Here is a 21,149-nt window from a genome sequence, read left to right on the forward strand (position 1 = left end):
CCACAGTTGTGGGGTTGCTTGTAGGAATAGATCAGTACTTCGACCTTGGGGGGATCGTGTTACAGGCATAAGGTATATACATACATAAATATACATAGGCTTCCTGTCCCCGTACATGTGTTTCCTGTCCCCGTATATGTGTTTTCTATCCCCAACAAAATGAATTAATATGACTTGTACAGATTTGCACACATGACCTGTTATATCCATCATGGTTAGAAAATGTGGCATGGAAATCCATACCGAACAGTAACCCAAGCTTAACAGTTCTTACGAGATTCAATCCTATTATGCTTGTTTATTGTGATGCCATTGTGGGAGGGATATAGTTAATTAATGAGTGATGTATTTTGTGTATTCCGTACATAAAACCTTGTTTTACTATACTGTTCCTTTCTCCCTGGGCTGATGCCTCTTTTTCCATGGAAATTGAAGCTGGGATGATGATGATAATGAGGAATACTGATGATAATATACAACTATAAATAAACTATGTTCTGGAGAGTTTCGATGACTACACAAATTATCAGAAATTAACTGTTGTACTCACTCAACAAACATTCACATTCTCACATTTTCTAGCTTTGCTCCTATTCATCCAATATAATATAATTCAAATACATGGAACTAACCAGGAGCTCTAGGCAACCATTAGCCACATAGGTCAGAGGTGAGGTGCCATAACACAGTAGTGATGACGTAGCCAGGAGTTGAACATGCTGAATCATTTGACACTGAAGAATTTGTAGTTGGGCCTTGGTAAATTCTGCTGTGAGAACATCCACCCAGATGGCTCCAGAAGATGCATCATCCTGAAACATGTGTGATTTCTAATACAGGAAGCCCTTCAATTCCATGGGGAAAACTTTAATAGAAAACTGACTCAAGCCTAATTTTATGCTATATAAAAATCTAAGAATATGTTTCAGACACACTTGAGAAACTTTTTCCCCACAGTTTAAGCATTAAAATACCTTATAAATTAATATTTAATACTTCCTTCACTTTTCAGACAAATTCACCACAAAATTAATGTGAATCAGACCTAATAAATTAAATATACTTGTGTAATACAGAAGTATGCAAGGATGCAGAGCAATTAAGAACAAAGGCATGGAGAAACTACAAGAATAACAACACAAGAGAGTAGAGGCAGATACCAGAGGGTCAGGAATAAGTTCTTCAGTGTGAGAAGAGAAGCAGAGAATGAAATGACATAGCAATTAAAGCACAGACCCATCCCAAACTGCTTCACACCCACATCAGGAGGGGAAACAAGAGTAAAAGAATAGGTAATAAATCTGAGGATAGGGGCAGACAGGTTCACTGAGAATGACAAGAGGGGTGTGGAAGGAACTCAACAAATATTCTAGCAGGTCTTCACAATAGAGCAAGAAGTTCCTGAAGTAAGAGAGGGCATTAAATCAGGCATCACTGGAGAACTTTGAAATTACCAATGGTATGGTAAGGAAGCATTTGCTGGAACTGGACAAAGGCTGTTGGTCCAGTTGGAAACTTACCATTGATACTAAAAGAGGGAACAGAAGAACTATGCTTCTCACTCTCCATGGTATATAAGAAGTCACTGGTAACAGGAGAACTACCATAAAGTTGGAAGACAGCTAATGTAGTCCCTATATACAAGGAGTGAGACAGATAGGAAACATTAAACTATTGGTCAGAATTCCTAACTTGTATGGATGTATGGAGAAGATTGCGAGAAAAAAAAAATAGAATAACATCAACACAGGTTCAGGAAAGGTAAATCTTGCCTCACAGGTTTAAAATAATTCTATGACCAAGGGGAAAAAAATTAGACAAGAATGAGAGTGATGGGCATACTGCATATTTTTGGATTGACAAAGTGTTTCACTTAAGTGACCCATAAGAGACTACTACTTAAGTTGAAGAAACAGGCAAGAGTAACAAAGAAGGTGCTCCACTGGATAAGGGAGTACCCAAGCAATATCAGGATGATGGAAAGGAAAACCGACTTTAAATCCATAGAAGACATCTCCGCGAGTACATCGGCAGTCGGGAATAGAGGTTACGCGATCAGGAGGTCAAGTAGGACAAGAGAACTGAATGATGGGTAGCAACCATATTAGCCGCCGAGATGTAAGTCTCGTCCTAACCATGTACTCACACCCTGATAAAGCACTCAAGAGATTGTGAAAGATTGGTGTAAATCTTTACATAAAATACACAAATACCAGTACATAAGAATGTGTTTTTATAATAAACCACTTGTTTCATTCTATGTATGCACATTCTAAGGATGTACATCACCTACCTTATTCTCATCTGGTTGACATGCCTGAGATGTTTTAAACTGAGACTTTTTGGCTTCCTTCTGGCTGTTATTTTGAGAAAGGTGCACTCGAAGAGCATCTGTGCCTTCACTTTTGCCAAGTGTGTCAAAAAGCTCGATCATGAGCTCATTAATTTCCTTCTTTGAAATCTGAACAGCTCTATCTCCTCTCATTTCCTCTTTCAAATCCAACGCATCCTCCTTATCTTCCAATATGTTGTACTCCGGGTCAGCTTCCTCATCCTCACCAGCTTCTGGGTTCTCTGTCATAACAAAAATGTAATAATAAATTAATTAAACTTATATTAATTATTAAGCTCAATACCAGCAAATGCCTGATGAGCAGGAAAGTCTAATGTGGAGAACAAAATGCCTCACATTAATAATAGAAAGACTTAACATATAAAACAAAAGGTGTCAAGTCCACAACTACAGTACGTGGAATATACGTGAAGTATATTACGTGAAGTGCAAGTAGACTACTTTGCAAAATCATATTGAATATAAACATTTCATACTTAGTGGATGAATGAAGTCAATGAGGAATGTCTTCCAATCATCATTATCAACTTCAGTTTCATACATGTCATTTGTGACATCAGGGGGTTTAAATGCCATTTCTAAACACTCTAGTGGAGTTTCTGTCAATGGCAACTTGGATCTTGTTCTCTGGCTTACAACTTCCTGAAAAGTGAATATTATAATTTACAATATTATCACATACTATCATCATCTGGCACCAATGACATTGTTAATATATTAGAAAAATTTATTAATCAATTACAATTATTAAAAGTTTTTATCTTGGCCCTAGAACTAGAACATCATTCAGTGCTGCATCTCCATTTTTTACTAAAAAATATTTTTAACACAAAAGCACTAGATTAATTAATATCATTTAATACATATCTCCTGTGCATTCACAATAATGGATAAGAACTATTTATGTTGCACTGGCCATGTTGGATTTTTTTTTACTCGTATTCCCATCATGAAAGTAATGCAATATCTAATCTCTCAAAGAGCACACTTACATTTATGAGCCATTCTACTTGGATGCACTTTATTTCAAGATGTGTTCTGGTTACCTTGTAACCGAGTCAGGAGAGACATGGCTCTGCACTAGCTCAGCTGGAATTCCTGGTTTCCCTGAATACAGATATTTTCCTTGTGAAAGTTAGACTGTGATTAAGCTCAAGGTACAGGGAAGGACTGGGTGTTTATGTGGGTGTTGCCATCTGGTGTCAGCCAGAGAAAAAAACAGAAGAGCTAACTAGTACTGTATTAGTGAGATGCTACTTGGTGGTCTTTGTGATTCCTATCAGGGCTTCAAAAGAATGTTTTCATGTCAAATGACATTTTCTTCCATACCTTCCCTAACACTAGGATGACCCAACAACATTTGAAAGGATCGCTGTTGTGAAGGAGCAGAATGTCACCCTGTTCATACTCTTATGATCTACTTTGAATGTAACCAGAACCCATCTTCTTAAAGAAGCATTCAAGTAACTTGGTTAAAAAGAGACTTTTCATATTCACACAATACTTGAATTTTATGTAAATTTAGAAAATAAAAAAAAAATTCAAATACAAAGTAAAATGAATGTAGCACAAATTATTATATTCATTTAATTTTTATTTAACACCTTGTTGGGTAAAAAGTTAGATATATTACTAATACACAGCTCCTTTAAATATGAAAACCATACTAAAATGGTAACAAACCTCTTTACTTTTCACAGTATCAAAATCAAGGATCCTCTGAACGTTTTTCTTTTGCACACTCGGCGTCTTTAAGACCATTAATCGCTGATTTCTTGGTGTGCTCATTCTGATAGAAAACATAAGAGATAAGTAACAAGAAAATTCATATTATAAGTCATATTTAGAAGAACTGACATTTTTGGCATAAACTTAATAGTTTCTTGATGAAATGCAGCACATTAAATACCTTACCAATAAAAGTTTCCATAAAATATATTCATCACACAAATTATGAAAATATGACAATACTCAGTACTGTGCTACTAGTCATTTGAAAAATACAATAATATGCACTGGTGACTTCATCATGATTACTCAACATATAATTAATACATGCTGTAGCAACATATATACATGCTGTAGCAACATATATACATGCTGTAGCAACATATATACATGCTGTAACAACACCAGAGATGAAACTTAGAACAGGCAAGTGAAAAGTGTGGCTGACTTTATTACAACTACTCAGAAATAAAATGGACAAAGGGCATTAGCATAAGCCAACGCTCTTTTACTAGACGAGTTAAATGAGTTTGGGCTCATCTATAATTAGGGAAGATGATCTGGTTATCTAAAACAACAGGAAGTAGGCTGAGAAAACAGTCTGAAAAAATACAGTCTACACACTTTTTCCTTCATGCTTAATCTGTGCCACCTAGTCATAGCTATTAAACCTGTGAGGCAAGATTATGACATATAATTGTATTTTTTGTCAATATTATTTTATATTTATGTTTGATTAAAAGCTTTTAAGCACTGTAAAATAGTTTAAGTGAATCACAGATACTGTTTACACAGCCTCGTCCCAATGCTTGATCTCCGCCATGGCTTGGATGATAAATCCTAACTTAATTGAAGATGTGTTTGTTCCACTGAACAATTTGCACTGAACACAATCTGTCTGGACATCCAGGAATTCTTTAGAGCTTGGCTCATTAGAGCGAGTTTCCCCTGCAAATATTACATGGTTTGGTCTGACATGTGGTCTCGTGGAAAAGTTGCCTGTTCAAAACCAAAAGTTTACAGTAAATAATAAAAACAGATGAAGCAAAACTGTAGAACTTTATCTGCAAAACTTGCAGTAACAAACCAATGATGACTCAATATACTGTATTCACCTGGAAGAGTGTGGTGTATTGAGAGAATTAAAAGAACCTGGAGTTGTATGCACATAAGAGGAAGGCGTGCATGGAGTCATTGGTGACCCAGTCTCACTACCAACACCAGTGGATACCAAACTCTCATCATCACTGAAGAACTGAAAGGAAAACACAACAATGTAAACAGTTACACAAGGAAATAACAAGAGCACGATGTATCAATGAGAAAATCACTGAAGCATAGTGGCGACTGAGTCAGCATCCTGACACTCGCCAGAATGCTGGCTCAATTCCCAACTCTGCTGCAGCGATTTTCTCAAGGTAAACTTTCTTATATTATATTAAAATTATCTTCAGATCTTTCTTTTGTATATACAGGTATATTATTACTCGACCTATTTCTTGTTACCCATTACTGAATTAGTAAGAGATAAGAGAGATGTACAGGTCTCAGAGTTCTGTCTTCCTTGTATGTGTCGTAAAACACAATAATTTGTGAATGTTCCATTGACTTTAGCATTCACAAACTTCTCTTGGAATTTATTCTAACCTCCGCCACCCAATCCCCTCTACAGTACTGTATTAGAAAAAAAAAAAAAAAAAAATTGCCTCTTTTTTTTCATCTTGTGGAGAATACAACCATGACCCATGACTCCCAGTTCTACTTATTTCTGGTTTCAAAAACTCTACTTTTAAGTTATTTTTTTCTCTCGCAAATTTGTTTATGCTTATTGTATTGCCTTTCTTGCTTTTGTCTTCCAGTGTGAACATGCCCAGAGCATGAACATGCTTTAATCTTTCCTCATAATTTATTCATTGTATTGCTGTGGATTTCTTCAGTTTTGTTAATATATTTCCACATGTGAATGCACCAAACCACAGTTAATAAATCAGTTTCAGTGTCAAATATGTTGAATATAATTTATTTAACCTTTTGGTTGCTGAATTAACAAAAATATAGGCTTTGAGAACACGAGCACTACATTACTAATCAGACTTACTTGGTTGCTCCATAACCCTTAACAAGTGGCTATCATCAAAACTGTTACCTCACATGTGCTCAAAAACAGTTCTCACATTAATGAACATTGTTATTTTTTCATTTTACTTCGTTCATCACGAGATAGATAGGATAAACTTGTTTGATTGGGTTAGGTATGGTAATTTGGTGTACTTTTTCAAACAAGTGCTGACTACTGCCAAAACAACCCAGTTAATTAGAAGCATCAGTGTGTACATGACATTAAAATAATGAAAACTACAAAAGGCCTACTGGCCCATGTAAGGTAGTATATATTCGTATACCTGTCTAACCTACTCTTGAAACAATGAAACTATCCCGTGTCTATTACATTACCAGGTAATTTGTTCTGTGAAATAATCACCCATTTCCAAGCTAGTATTTACCCAGGTTTCTACTGAATCTAAACTTATCCAATATTTCATAATCTATTTGTATTTATATATATAACACCGTATTAATATACCATTTGTTATACTCTTCCTTCTACTGTGTGTGTATACTTCTAGCATATTACTCTTAACTCTTTGCCTTTCTGGAGAATATAATTTAACTTTTCTCTATATCTTTTCATATGGGAGATTTTTAATTCCTGGGATTAACATTGTCATCCTTATCTGTACTCATTCAAATGAATTGTGTTAATTTTTATAGTTGTCTTATTGCTACCACTTCTAGAAATAAAGTCCAACATCCTGTTTGCCTGAAAACATTTTAATTTATATCATACAGTACTATATAGTAATTTACCAGCTTCAAGAGTAAATTTATTTGTCCAATGGCCAGTTAAAAAATCCAAGACTTACTTACATGTTCATCAACATCTGGTCGGTATTCCTCATCTTCATCCTCTTCTGGAAAATCCGTTGTGGCTAGTGCCTGAGTCTCAGGGTTAAGGGAGGTGCTCCCACCGGCACTGCTGTTTGAGAGTCCTGCCCATATGTTTCCACTTCCAACTCCTGCTGCTTGCTGCTCCATCAGTTCTCTGCCAAGGTCAAAGGCATACTAGAACTTAACTGCTAACACAGTTAAATGAATTTTCTACATTAAAATTTAGTTTTACTTTTCTACATTAAATATAGTTTAAATTTTGAAATCTGTCATAGGGGTAGGCTAGAGCTACGAGACGACTGTTACGGTTGTACTTCTTGTTGCCATAGCAAGACATCTCCTTGGTATGGCGCTAAACATCTCATTTTCCTTCCTAGCTAGATGGCAAGATCATTTGAAAAGCTGTTACTCTCTCCCTATCTTTAGGCAGGAAGGAGGACTTGACAGTGATGGATGATGTTAATCTTTACAATAATCTTTTCTAATGTGAACCACACATTTGATTTGATTTATGAAGACACTACACATTGAGATTGAGTTTTTTGTAATAATTTAAGAGGGAAGACCAACATACAGTAACCTACATTCATATAAGTACAATGAACAACTACAATATATTTTACAGTATTATGACAAAGTATCGTAAAACATTATGGGAAGAGACAACATTCTCCTAATCAACTACACTTCCACTCCACAAACACAAAGTACACACAGTCCACATTCATATCTGTACTAACATATTCAACATTACTTACACTAAGATTTTTTTAACACTCAAGTTACATGTATATAGCATTACAATGAATCAACACTGTGAGGGTGACATTAAACAGGGTATGAATGTGTCTGATACTTATGTAAAGCAATTGCCACATGTTTCATTAAGGAATAGAACAAAAAATAATTGCAATAACTGATAAATTAAATTGTATAGAATGACTATATAGCAAATGACATCTTACATATAGTGTACAGGTCTCTCTATGAGTACTTGTGCAGAACTAAAATCACTCCAGAAAGAACCACAAATCATGTAAGCAAGTATATTGATGACCTTATAATATCCAAGCTCCAAATGATTTAACTAGTGATACTGTTCATTTACTGTGCAAAATGTGTACTTCTACCTACAGACAACACAATACAGTATATTAGTTATGAAGAAATATATAAATGACTAAATTATCACCTCAATGTTACTACTGTACCAAATTATCTGGAAAATAAAGTTAGTGCTCCCTCGAAAATCTGGACAACAATATAATGAATACGACTAAACACTGGGTCAAATTCACTTGCCATATCTCCCTGGAAATTTTGGGTTTGTCAATAAATCATACCTTCTTAGTCATTTATTTGAATTAGTTCCCAAGATATTCCATAGAAAATCTTGAGATAAAGAGTGTTTTGAACATGTTTTAAACATTTTGATATGAATAACAATTCTTTTAATAATGTTCCCATGACATTTCTAGATAATTGCAACATTAACACAAATAATTTGTGCAATGGGTACCTATTATGCATAATTACAACAATTTTATGGTTCATTTTCATTTTAAGTTTTACATTAAAACATCCATTACATATGGAAATTTTGTGATAAATATTCAAATACTGTACTACAATGTAACTTTTTCGAAATCTGAATTTCAAATCAACACAAATCGGGTCCGGAATAATTTGAGCTGATTTTAGAGGGAGCACTATATATATATTTACATACAAAATATGTCTAACAATTCTTAGTGTTTCTATAGGGAAAACCAAGAGCTAATGATTTATTATCTATCTATTAACTCAAATGTCAGTAAGACCGTATTACTTTGTTTTGGCTCTTGTTAGTGTCTGCTCATATACTGCAGATGTTTCCGCGCCTTTACCGTGAATGCCCAATATTGTGTTACGAACCATAGCTAATACATTCTCATCGGTCATCACATTCTGCAAAAATACAAATCATTAACAACATACAAATGGTTTCTGAAAACTAAATTTACTCATATAAGAACTGAACAGAGCATTAGTGATATATTAGTTTCAGTATACTAAACTGTTACTGTCATAAAATATAAATAACCTAACAATACAGTATATTGTACTTTGAGGAAAATAAATATTCATACACTAACTCTGAATTTAAACATTTTTATTCACAAAAATTTTTATTTACTTTTTTGTTATCTTTAAGATATGAAAATTAATCAAACGTGACAAAACCATAATACCTTTATGATATTTTTTACATGGATAGCAGTAAGGTGTGTCCGTTCAGCTTTTTCTTCAAGGACTTCATCAATACCGGACTGTATTAACTCTATAACTTCTTGTGGAACATCTCCCTCCACACCACGTCTGGAAAAAACAAACATTAGGGTATTGAAAATCTTTAAACTACTGTCTGAGCAGTCCCTGCTTTGTTTTCTGAATATAGTATTGTACCCACATAGTTGACCCAGACCACAGAACATGCCAAGATCTGTCAACCTGCTCTCTCATTGTTACATCTTTGTTAATGGTACTGCAATGTAAACTAAGGAGGGAAGATAATGGAGAATTCTCTATCCACCCCCAAAAGACCAGCTCACTCTCATACCTTTTCGTCCTCTGGTTGGTCTTGCCAGAGGAAGCAGACATTTTGTAGTAGTACACAAATGTTTACTCTTAGCAGATATTTTTTCAACTTTCAAACACTAAATATAATATAAAAATAAATACAAATCCCTGGGCAAATTACCAGCAGAGGAAGAAAACAAAATGGTGTGGCAGCACAGAACAACTTCTTCAAAAATTTCACAATCTAACTGTATTGTATCACTTACTGTATACTCAAGTATAAATTTTGTGAAATATTTAAAAACCCAGCATCAGATATAATGAAATGCTTCTTACTGGAGGAGCCCTGGTAGATTCCAGAAGGCTATCTTGCTAAGATTACTCCATACTAAAAGGCCACATCAGTTGTGAAAGTTGTGCTTAGCCTGCCAGAGATCAGAGCCAGAACATAGCCTCCTCATAGAAGTGTAGGGAGCAAGTGACAATTTGACACCCCACCAGAAAATGACTCCAGAAAGTCAGAGAAGCTTTACAGAAAACTGTAGGGTTCACAGAAAACAAAGCCTCAAAACTGATAAACAACTCTGCAAACAGTTTACACAGGACAAGGGATTCACTCAAACTAGTTCAAAATGCATTGGTATCGACTACCACCACCAGGTGGCCCATCCCCAGTCCTCAGTTGGCTCCCCATTTCAGTTCTGTTGATGATGTAGTGAACAATAGTTCTACCCAAGGTGTTCTTGTCTGCTAATCATGGGCAAGCCCTCTTTGCTTCAAGCTAAGTGCCAGCCATCCTTGGACTTTGTTTGTCCTGCAGTGGCCATTTGCTTTTGGTACTGTTCTTTATTTTAGTGTTAGTTTCACATGTGTGTTTTCAATCTAGCTTGTTGAGTGGGCTTGGATTTTGTTGTGTTTTGGGTTGCATGCGCTCAGGAATTTTCTTCACTTAGTACCCGTTAATGCTGCCCTTGCACAGAGTAATCTTCTATAGAGTATTTGGGAGTTGACTCCTGAAAGGCCTGGCCACCAGGGTGGAGAGCCTCACCTTGGGCTAATCACAAATGTCAGCTTTCTAAGCTGCTCTTATGAAACAAAATCAGCAAGGTTTTTAAGATCTGAATGCTCTGAGGATAAAAATCTTATAAGCTATGTCAAAAGACAACACTTTAAGTCAAATTGCTCAAAAGTAGCATGAACAATTTAAGAGTCATATGTGCTATTCAAAATTAAGCAGCTAGTGATAATGTGCTATAGAAACGCAGGACATAAAGCCTATATACAAGTACAATACTGGCAAACTGTGTAGTACATAGCAGTGCAATTAAAGCCATATCTGAAGTACTGTTGTAATTAGAAAGGATGTGTAATAATAGGTGGCAAGGATATACATTGTACTGGGAAAAATAGCATAAGATACAGAACCTGCAATAAAATGTTTCATGCCCATAAATCCATATAAAGAATACTCACACTTTTTTCTTTGACCTGGCTGGGGAAGTCATGCCTTTTCTCTTCTGTGGTATATCTTCGTGTGCCACAATAGTAAGGCCTCCATCATCATCCGACTCTTCATCACTAGTTTCTCCATCACACTGCTTTGTGACAACATTAACTTTTTCTTGTGACTTTTGAAACTTGAAGGGTGTTGTGCTGGGAATTTTGAACTTTTTGCAATTAGAACCTGTAAATTAACAGAAACAGCATTAAATGTAATGAAACACTTCTTTCTAGTGAGTTCAAGGTGACTCCAAGTTGATAGCCACCTGTGTAACTCTACACACATCATCACACCAGGCCTTCCAGGGATATCATTAGACATACAGCGTACTGGAGACCAGAGGCCAAAACTTGGCTCCAGCAGAGAGGTGCAGAGAGCAGGGGATGTAAGGTAAATCAAATCTAAACAACTCTGAAAATGAAGCACACAGTTGTTAGGGTGTTCACCTGCTAGTATCAACTGACCACTGCCAAGTAGTAGCACCGGAAGCCCTCAGACCATCCAGTGCAACTCGTCAAGTCATTAAATGACTAAGAGCAAAAATCGACACACCTAAAAGAGGAAGGGAGGATCTAGGAAGCCACTTCAGACCCATCAGAAAGAGGTAATTCAGTACATTCAACACTAGTGTTCTGGGAGTGCTTCATCAGTGGCTCTCCATTACAATCTCACCATAGAGAACAAAAATAAAAAAGAGCACTTGCCAGGGGTGGAGGAGAACAGAGGCTAGTAATCTCTGTAGGAGGGTGTGAGAGATGTGGAATTCTCATTGCCTTGAAGAGTGCAAGGGTTGTGCATGACAAGGCAATGGAGTGGATTTGCTGTCTTGTGCACTTTGTGCACAGGTCCTCAAGCTGCTTTGCCTGCAGCTAGGACTGTTGTGTTTACTATCTACAGATACGGCACAATGTGAGCAGTTCAGCAATACTATGGTGGCTGTCTTACGTCATTGCTAGGATATGCTACAAGAGGAAGAAGATCAGCTATCTTACCACACATGTATTTAGCTGTGAGGAAGAGAATGATGGGGGGGAAGATGTAGTCTGGTGGTACTGATTCTCATTACTACCTAGTATCTCTCTAGGTATTCCCTCAGGCAATCCCTAGAGATACTGAGAGTATCTTTCAAGGGATTGCCTGAGAGTAGAGGTCAGGTCAGTACACCAAGCATCAGTTCATACACTGTTCCCTAGTTTCTGGAATATTTTAAACTTTTTACCAGTTTGGGGAAGTTCCACTCTCCCTAAGCATATCAAGAGCTGCTCTGTTATTGGTTTACCTGCTTGATACATGCTTGATAGGGTTCTGGGAGTTCATCTACTCCCCAATCCTGGCCCAAGGCCAGGCTTGACTTGTGAGAGTTTGGTCCATCACTGTTGCTTGGAGAGACCCACAGGTCCAGAAATCCACCACAGCCCGGTTGGTCCGGTCCGGCAAGATAGTTTTCTTGAAGAAAACTATCTAGTTTATTCTTAAATATGTCCATGGCTGTTCTGCCAATATTACTTATACTTGCTGGGAGGATGCTGAACAACCGTGGACCTCTGATGTTTATGCAGTGTTCTCTGATTGTGCCATACCCCTGCTCTTTACTGGTTCTATCTCATTATGATATCTGTCAATTCATTAGTGTATGCATCTCTGAGTATGCTACATAAAGAGAAGAGCTAACCACCCATGATGCTGGTGCGATGATCGCCATTCTGAAATTGGCAGCAAAGCCGTGTGGAAGTTTATGTGCTGTTCCCAACTTAGCAAAGAAGGAAAGCAATCGCCTGACTGCCATTGAACTTCTCTATTGCTAATTGCATTTTCCGACTTCTGTCCCATGAAATCACCAAGTCATGTTCTCATTTTTATAGATGATCATTAGAGGAACTTGGATGATCTACCCGACAGTACTAACATGCAAGGTGATTCAATGAAATATCTGTCCCAAAAATTGACCACCAAGTGCTGTCAAGGATTGGGTTTAGGGTCTGACGACTTCCAATTCTTTTGAACAGTGTGGTTTAGCGGGTTAAGTACTGGATACATTAAAATGCATGGAGCCCTGGTTGTCTGGGTTCGAATCCTTCAGGGGTGAAGAATTTTTGGTTGCATATTGGCTTGGGGACCATTCAAGCTTGTTCGCATATATACATACAGAGGAGCCTCAGTTAACGAATTTAATCCGTTCCGGCACTGAGCTCGTCATGTGAAATGCTAATCTAGTGAAACGAATTTGCCCCATTTAAAATTAATGAAATAAAATTAATCCGTTCAACCCCCGAAAAGCATCAATATGACATTTTTATAACGTAATTATAATACATGTAATTATTATAAATGTTTTGTTTTACTGTTTTCAATTGTACTCGAAACGTACAAATGAATTTGCCCAAGAATTTGCAAGAACCGCACCACATAGTTTTCTTGTTAACCGAGCAGAAGCTCGTCAATCGAGACAAATTTTCCACGAGATACTCGTAGATGGGGCTGCTCGTCACCCGAGGTTCCTCTGTATGTATGTATTCACCTAGTTTTTTTTTTTTTTTTTTTTTTTTTTTTGCTTGAGGGGGTTGAGCTCTGCTCTTTCGGCCCGCCACTCAATCAACAATTACTATTTTTTTCCACCCCCAACCCCCAAGAAGCAGCCAGTAACAGCTGTCTAACTGCCAGGTACCTATTTACTGCTAGGTAACAGTAGCATCAGGGTGAAAGAAACTCTGCCCATTTGTTTATGCCAGCCCCAGGAATCGAACCCGGGCCACATGGCTACGTATCAAGCGTGCTGTCCACTTAGCCACCGGCCCGTACATACATGTATGCCCCATACATGTATATCGAGTTCATCAAAACAAAAAATCATCTATTTTCTGTCCTACATTATGGTTTGTTGAAGTTGAAGCTTTAAGGCCACAGCTCTATAACCATTATTGTCTGTAATCAAAGCTAAATTTACCAGGCAGTGGTTACATATCAATCATTTTTTTGTGCTCAATTAATCTATGATCTGCTTCTTAATGTGACTAAAACTACTAAAATAAAACATTAAATATATAAAAGAAGACAAACCTGCCACCAACTTGAGGGACTTATCAGGAGATGGAGTGCTACTTCTATTTCTTTTTCTTGGAGACACCCTTTGGTTTACAATATTTGTCGGAGTATCATCTTCTAATACATTCCCAAAATCTAATTTTCTTTGCTTCTTTGGTGTTTTATGAGTTTGTAGTGCAGCATTATTTTCAGCTAATGGTCTTTCGCAGCTGTCATGAAAAACAAAAAAAGGTCTGAGCATAGATAAAAAACAAACTCCTTTCTGAGCAAGTCAATATGTTGCATCCTTAGACAAGTGTTCAGCTCTCCTCAGAATAGAGGTGACATTTTTTCAAGTAGTTCCAACCTGGTATGCATAAAATAAGACACACTGAAGATCTCAATCCAACCCAGAATGATCATCAAAAGGTTCATTCAACTACAATACAGAACACTCAAAATAACTCCTCCATGCAATACTGTACTGAACCGTACTTCACTTCAAAGAGAAAAACTACCAAATATTACTCTGTTAAATTTCTGGTTAGTAATTTGGCAGCAACCCCAACCTACAACCAGATATGTGAGGACTCAGCTATGAGGAGACATGATCACAACATACAAGATTCTGAGGGATATATACAGTGTGGACAAGGGCAGCATATTAAATTTAAGGGACATATGACAAGAAGACATTAGTGCAAACTGGATATACAATTAAATCTTGAACATGTACAGTAATTCTTGTATTCTGTACCGGTGATCAGTAAGTGGAATGCATTAAAGGAAGAACTTATCACACTCTCTTCTATCCAAATATTAACACCCCACACAATAAAAACTAACCTGGCATTAAGAAAATGTAGTTCCTTCAGTAATCCTTCAGTGGGAAAATCATGATCAGAGTCTTCAGTTTCGGTCTCTGTTTCTCTCCTCGTGTGCACCAATGGTGAATCTTCAGAGTCCTCTTCCTCTCCCTCCGTTTCAAAATCCTCATTTTCCTCACTTTCTTTTTTACTGTCTTCATTGTCATCTTGTGTAGGTGAACAAGTTGTGCTAGCAGATTTTTCTTCTGATAACTTTTTTAAATCTGAAAAGTCATTATTTCCAACTTTTATCTCTACTGGATGTTTACATTCACCGTTTTGGATTATGACGCTCTTCTCCACGGTTGTGTCATGAATTTGATTCTTTTCACTAGATTTAGTCAATTCTGGTGATATTTCCCTTTCAACATCTCGTAATTCTTGAATATCGCCATCTTCATTTCCAAAATTGACTTTACAAATATTATCTTTAACGCTCGTAAATGAGACACTCTGACTTGTATCATGGACCCATAATTTCTCAGGAAAAGTTATTTTACTATCATCACACAGATTCTTAGAGCTTAACTTTGGATTATTATCTGGTGGATCTTTACTTTCTGCCAATCCAGACACATTTAAAACTACTTTATCATCACTATTTATTTCTTCCGTAAGACTTTCAGCTGTAATCTGATAACTTTCTACAAGTTCCTTTTCAGTGTATTTTATATCTGTCACAAGATGTTCTCGTTTACCATTCTCATCTTCATTATCTCTCTCATTTTCTAAATCTTTCAATATTTCTGTCGAATCCTCATCAGCTTCAGCCATACTCTAGTTAACACTTTTGTAGAGTTATGAAAATGTCAATACACTACATGAGAGCTTTCTAAACCTGAAAATTAAAAGAATTAATTAATTAATACAAAGGTGTAATAAAAATTCAAATGCTGTATTCAAGTTCAATGTTTTTTAATGACCAGGATAACTGTACAGCCACTAGGTAAATAGAGGATAAATTTGTATTAGCATAACCATTTAGGATTACTAAACACACATTTTTATATAGTGTGTTATAGAAGGTCATAGTGTTATAGTATAACATAAGTGTCATAGTATAGTGTGTTATAGAAGCCGGCTTCCTGTCGTCGTCAAGGCCACTAGTGTTAGTGGCCCTCATGTAAAATACTGTAACGTAAGTTTAAATTTATAAACTAAAATTTTTCCTTTAGTTACCGTACCAAAGTCTACTTTCAGCATATCTGGGGATATATTCAACTCGAGGAACCTCATTTAGTCAACAAATCCTCCCGAAAATATGAGCAACTAACTGGAAATATTATCCAGAGGCAAAATGCAGCAAGAGGGAGAGAGGAGCGTGGTGGTGTGGGAGGAAGAGTGACGAGGCCACGGCCGCCTCCTCCAGGAGTCACCACAACAACTGACATGTAAACACTACAGAGCTTCCCGCATGGTTCTCTTTCAACACACTTTGAAATAAATAAATAAATAAATGGTTATTCTGGTAAAAGTATATACATACAAGATGAGTTACATAAGAGAATGTTGGATTTCTAGATAGAGCTATAGTACATATTATGCCTTAAGCCACTAATACCCACAGCATTTCAGGCAATATTTTTTTGTATTTATTATATTTATTTATTTATATTGTATTTATTTATATATACAAGAGTTGTGTCATTCTTGTACAGCCACTAGTACGCATAGCGTTTCGGGCAGGTCCTTATCCTAGTTTTCCCCGGAATACGACCCGCCAAATCGTTTAACAACGGTACCCATTCACTGCTGAGTGAACAGAGGCTATAGTTAAGGGGCCGGATTCAGGAAGGTACTTACGAAGGTTTTTCCTCTTAGCTAAGAGCGTTTTCCGTCTTAGCGCCTTCGTGGCGGCTACGTCCGTATTCAATTAACTACCCTAAGTGGAAAAACCTTGTAAGTTCATTCCGGGATTTAAGTGTGGTTTCGACCACTCGTAGCTTTACGTAAGCTGGATATAAGTCATTTTTTCTCTACTACATAACACTGGGATCGATTTATGATATTGGAACATGACCAAAATATTATAGCTGGTGAATCTAGTGAAGAGGAATCCTTCGTGTTAGTTATATATGCATTCTCTGCTTGAAACTTGAAGTAAATATGTGTTTGATGATAGTAGAATTAGTTTTATAATAGCAAGATATTATACCAGTAGTTATTAAGTAAATAAACACTGGTGAACATGAAATATGAGAGAAGGTGATGAGCCCTGCCTGATGGGATCATTTACTATCACCAAATGCCCCTGTTCACCTAGTAGTAAGGGTGTACCTTAGCTATACATACCCATTTCTAATTTATTTAGTTTGGTTTTGTTTTGAAATTAAATCTGGGTGAGACATAAAATAAAAATATGCTGCACAAATGATGTTAGGTAAGGAAAAGGGTAAAAATGTCAAAAACTTTATTCATTGAATACTTAAAGCTGTAATTATGACTATATAGATTATTAAAAAAGAGAGAGGGAAGTAGGGGTCCAAGACCTCTTCCTGTTATACAATTTGGGTGTGGAACAAGTAATTATCAAAAGAAGGCACCATGCCGGGAAGGCTATGTAGCAGTGAGGTGAGGCAGCTACTTATTTGAGAAATGCTTATTTTATTTACCTTATAAGCTGAGGCAAGTTATTTTATTTGAGGAATACTCAGCTGATTCCTCTACATTTAGCATGGAACAAATTTGTGTCCAAGACCTCTTCCTGTTACTCAATTTGGCTGTGTGTAACCAAACTAGAAGTGCTCTACAAATCAAGGGACCCAGAATGTGGAATGACCTCCCGAATCAAGTCAAAGGCTGTACCTCTCTCAACCAGTTTAAGAGTTAAACCAAGTACTGCCAAATTAACTCCATGTAACCTAACTTACCTCCTAAATGTCAACCCATGTCTTGCTATTTTTTAAACAACGCTGTTCACCAACATGTGCAAGCCCTACCAAGACCCCACCCCCAAGCCCTACCAAGACCCCACCCCCAAGCCCTACCAAGACCCCACCCCCAAGCCCTACCAAGACCCCACCCCCAAGCCCTACCAAGACCCCACCCCCCAAGCCCTACCAAGACCCCACCCCCAAGCCCTACCAAGACCCCACCCCCAAGCCCTACCAAGAACCCACCCCCAAGCCCTACCAAGAACCCACCCCCAAGCCCTACCAAGAACCCACCCCCAAGCCCTACCAAGAACCCACCCCCAAGCCCTACCAAGAACCCACCCGAAGCCGGACAGACACCCTCCTGGAGCCCGAACAGTCACCCACCCAGAGCCCGCCAGTTGAGTGAACCGGAGCCCGCCAGTTGTGTGAACTGGAACCCGTCAGTTGAGTACCTGGAGTCTGCCCCGAGCCCGACCGAGAACCCACCCAGAGCCCTACCGAGAACCCACCCCGAGTCCTATCAAGAACCCACTCTGAGCCCTACAGAGAGCCCACCCTGAGCCTGACCAAGAACCTACCCTGAGCCCTACAGAGGTAACCCAAGCCCGAGAGTCCATCCCGAACCCGAAAGAGCCCACCCCGAGCCTGACCGAGAGCCAACCCTAAGCCCTACCAAGAACCCACCCCCAAGCCCTACCAAGAACCCAAGCCCTACCAAGAACCCACCCCCAAGCCCTACCAAGAACCCACCCCCAAGCCCTACCAAGAACCCTTCCGAAGCCGGACAGACACCCACCTGGAGCCCAAACAGTCACCCACCTGGAGCCCGCCAGTTTAGTAAACCGGAGCCCGCCAGTTTAGTAAACCGGAGCCCGCCAGTTGAGTGAACCGGAGCCCGCCAGTTGAGTGAACTGGAACCCGTCAGTTGAGTACCTGGAGCCCGCCCCGAGCCCGACCGAGAACCCATCCCGATCCCTACAGAGAACCTGCCCTGGGCCCTACCAAGAACCCACCCTGAGCCCTACAGAGAACCCACCCTAAGCCCAACCAAGAACCTACCCCGAGCCGTACAGAGGTTCCCCAAGCCCGAGAGCCTATCCCGATCCCGAAAGAGCCCACCCCGAGCCTGACCGGGAGCCAACCCCAAACCCTACCAAGAACCCACCCCCAAGAACCCACCCCCAAGCCCTACCAAGAACCCACCCCCAAGCCCTACCAAGAACCCACCCCCAAGCCCTACCAAGAACCCACCCCCAAGCCCTACCAAGAACCCACCCTCAAGCCCTACCAAGAACCCAGCCCCAATACCTACCAAGAACCCACCGCAAGCCCTACCAAGAACCCACCCGAAGCCGGACAGACACCCACCTGGAGCCCGAACAGTCACCCACCCGGAGCCCGACCAGTCAAACATCCGGAGCCCGCCAGTTTAGTAAACCGGAGCCCGCCAGTTGAGTGAACCGGAGCCCGCCAGTTGTGTGAACTGGAACCCGTCAGTTGAGTACCTGGAGCCTGCCCCGAGCCCGACTGAGAACCCACCCAGAGCCCTACCGAGAACCTACCCTGATCCCTACAGAGAACCCACCCTGTGTCCTATCAAGAACCCACCCCCAAGCCCTACCAAGAACCCACCCGAAGCCGGACAGACACCCATCTGGAGACCGAACAGTCACCCACCCGGAGCCCGACCAGTCAAACACCCGGAGCCCGCCAGTTTAGTAAACCGGAGCCCGCCAGTTGAGTGAACCGGAGCCCGCCAGTTGTGTGAACTGGAACCCGTCAGTTGAGTACCTGGAGCCTGCCCCGAGCCCGACCGAGAACCCACCCAGAGCCCTACCGAGAACCTACCCTGATCCCTACAGAGAACCCACCCCATGTCCTATCAAGAACCCACCCCCAAGCCCTACCAAGAACCCACCCGAAGCCGGACAGACACCCATCTGGAGACCGAACAGTCACCCACCCGGAGCCCGACCAGTCAAACACCCGGAGCCCGCCAGTTTAGTAAACCGGAGCCCGCCAGTTGAGTGAACCGGAGCCCGCCAGTTGAGTGAACTGGAACCCATCAGTTGAGTACCTGGAGCCCGCCCCGAGCCCTACCGAGAACCCACCCTGAGCCCGACCAAGAACCTACCCCGAGCCCTACAGAGGTTCCCCAAGCCCGAGAGCCTATCCTGATCCCGAAAGAGCCCACCCCGAGCTCTACCGAGAACCCACCCTCCAAGCCCTACCGAGAACCCACCCCCCAAGCCCTACCGAGAACCCACCCCCCAAGCCCTACCGAGAACCCACCCCCCAAGCCCTACCGAGAACCCACCCCCCCAAGCCCTACCGAGAACCCACCCCCCCAAGCCCTACCGAGAACCCACCCCCCCAAGCCCTACCGAGAACCCACCCCCCCAAGCCCTACCGAGAACCCACCCCCCCAAGCCCAACCGAGAACCCACCCCCCCAAGCCCTACCGAGAACCCACCCCCCCAAGCCCTACCGAGAACCCACCCCCCAAGCCCTACCGAGAACCCACCCCCCAAGCCCTACCGAGAACCCACCCCCCAAGCCCTACCGAGAACCCACCCCCCAAGCCCTACCGAGAACCCACCCCCCAAGCCCTACTGAGAACCCACCCCCCAAGCCCTACCGAGAACCCACCCCCCAAGCCCTACCGAGAACCCAGCCCCAAGCCCCTCCGAGAACCCAGCCCCAAGCCCCTCCGAGAACCCAGCCCAAAGCCCTACCAAGAACCCAGCCCCAATACCTACCAAGAACCCACCCCAAGCCCTACCAAGAACCCACCCGAAGCCGGACAGACTCCCACCCGGAGCCCGACCAGTCAAACACCCGGAGCCCGCCAGTTGAGTGAACCGGAGCCCGCCAGTTGAGTGAACTGGAACCCGTCAGTTGAGTACCTGGAGCCCGCCCCGAGCCCTACCGAGAACCCACCCTGAGCCCGACCAAGAACCTACCCCGAGCCCTACAGAGGTTCCCCAAGCCCGAGAGCCTATCCCGATCCCGAAAGAGCCCACCCCGACCCCTACCGAGAACCCACCCCCCCAAGCCCTACCGAGAACCCACCCCCCCAAGCCCTACCGAGAACCCACCCCCCCAAGCCCTACCGAGAACCCACCCCCCCAAGCCCTACCGAGAACCCACCCCCCCAAGCCCTACCGAGAACCCACCCCCCCAAGCCCAACCGAGAACCCACCCCCCCAAGCCCTACCGAGAACCCACCCCCCCAAGCCCTACCGAGAACCCACCCCCCAAGCCCTACCGAGAACCCACCCCCCAAGCCCTACCGA

At 40.8% G+C, this 21,149-nt stretch overlaps 1 protein-coding gene across 6 annotated transcripts in view; it reads right to left on the reverse strand.

The window, feature by feature from the left end:
- Nucleotides 1–21,149, reverse strand: part of mute (muscle wasted) — a 53,897-nt gene that overhangs the window by 21,157 nt on the left and 11,591 nt on the right. For 3 of the 6 annotated variants that reach the window (XM_045737475.2, XM_045737471.2, XM_045737476.2), the window contains exons 1-12: nucleotides 16,162–16,363; nucleotides 14,958–15,815; nucleotides 14,148–14,341; nucleotides 11,063–11,273; nucleotides 9,262–9,388; nucleotides 8,859–8,977; nucleotides 7,010–7,184; nucleotides 5,197–5,336; nucleotides 4,037–4,142; nucleotides 2,830–2,995; nucleotides 2,294–2,574; nucleotides 633–812 (exon numbers count right to left, since the gene is read on the reverse strand). In XM_045737475.2, coding sequence (XP_045593431.2) covers nucleotides 633–812; nucleotides 2,294–2,574; nucleotides 2,830–2,995; nucleotides 4,037–4,142; nucleotides 5,197–5,336; nucleotides 7,010–7,184; nucleotides 8,859–8,977; nucleotides 9,262–9,388; nucleotides 11,063–11,273; nucleotides 14,148–14,341; nucleotides 14,958–15,751 — 2,493 coding nt within the window. In that variant the 5' untranslated portion in view covers nucleotides 15,752–15,815; nucleotides 16,162–16,363. Of the gene's footprint in view, nucleotides 1–632; nucleotides 813–2,293; nucleotides 2,575–2,829; nucleotides 2,996–4,036; nucleotides 4,143–5,196; nucleotides 5,337–7,009; nucleotides 7,185–8,858; nucleotides 8,978–9,261; nucleotides 9,389–11,062; nucleotides 11,274–14,147; nucleotides 14,342–14,957; nucleotides 15,816–16,156; nucleotides 16,365–21,149 lie in introns of those variants that run through there. The other 3 variants (XM_045737473.2, XM_045737472.2, XM_045737474.2) reach the window with 3 other exon arrangements.

This window comes from Procambarus clarkii, chromosome 28, assembly GCF_040958095.1.
Source record: "Procambarus clarkii isolate CNS0578487 chromosome 28, FALCON_Pclarkii_2.0, whole genome shotgun sequence".
Taxonomy (NCBI): Eukaryota; Metazoa; Arthropoda; class Malacostraca; order Decapoda; family Cambaridae; genus Procambarus; species Procambarus clarkii.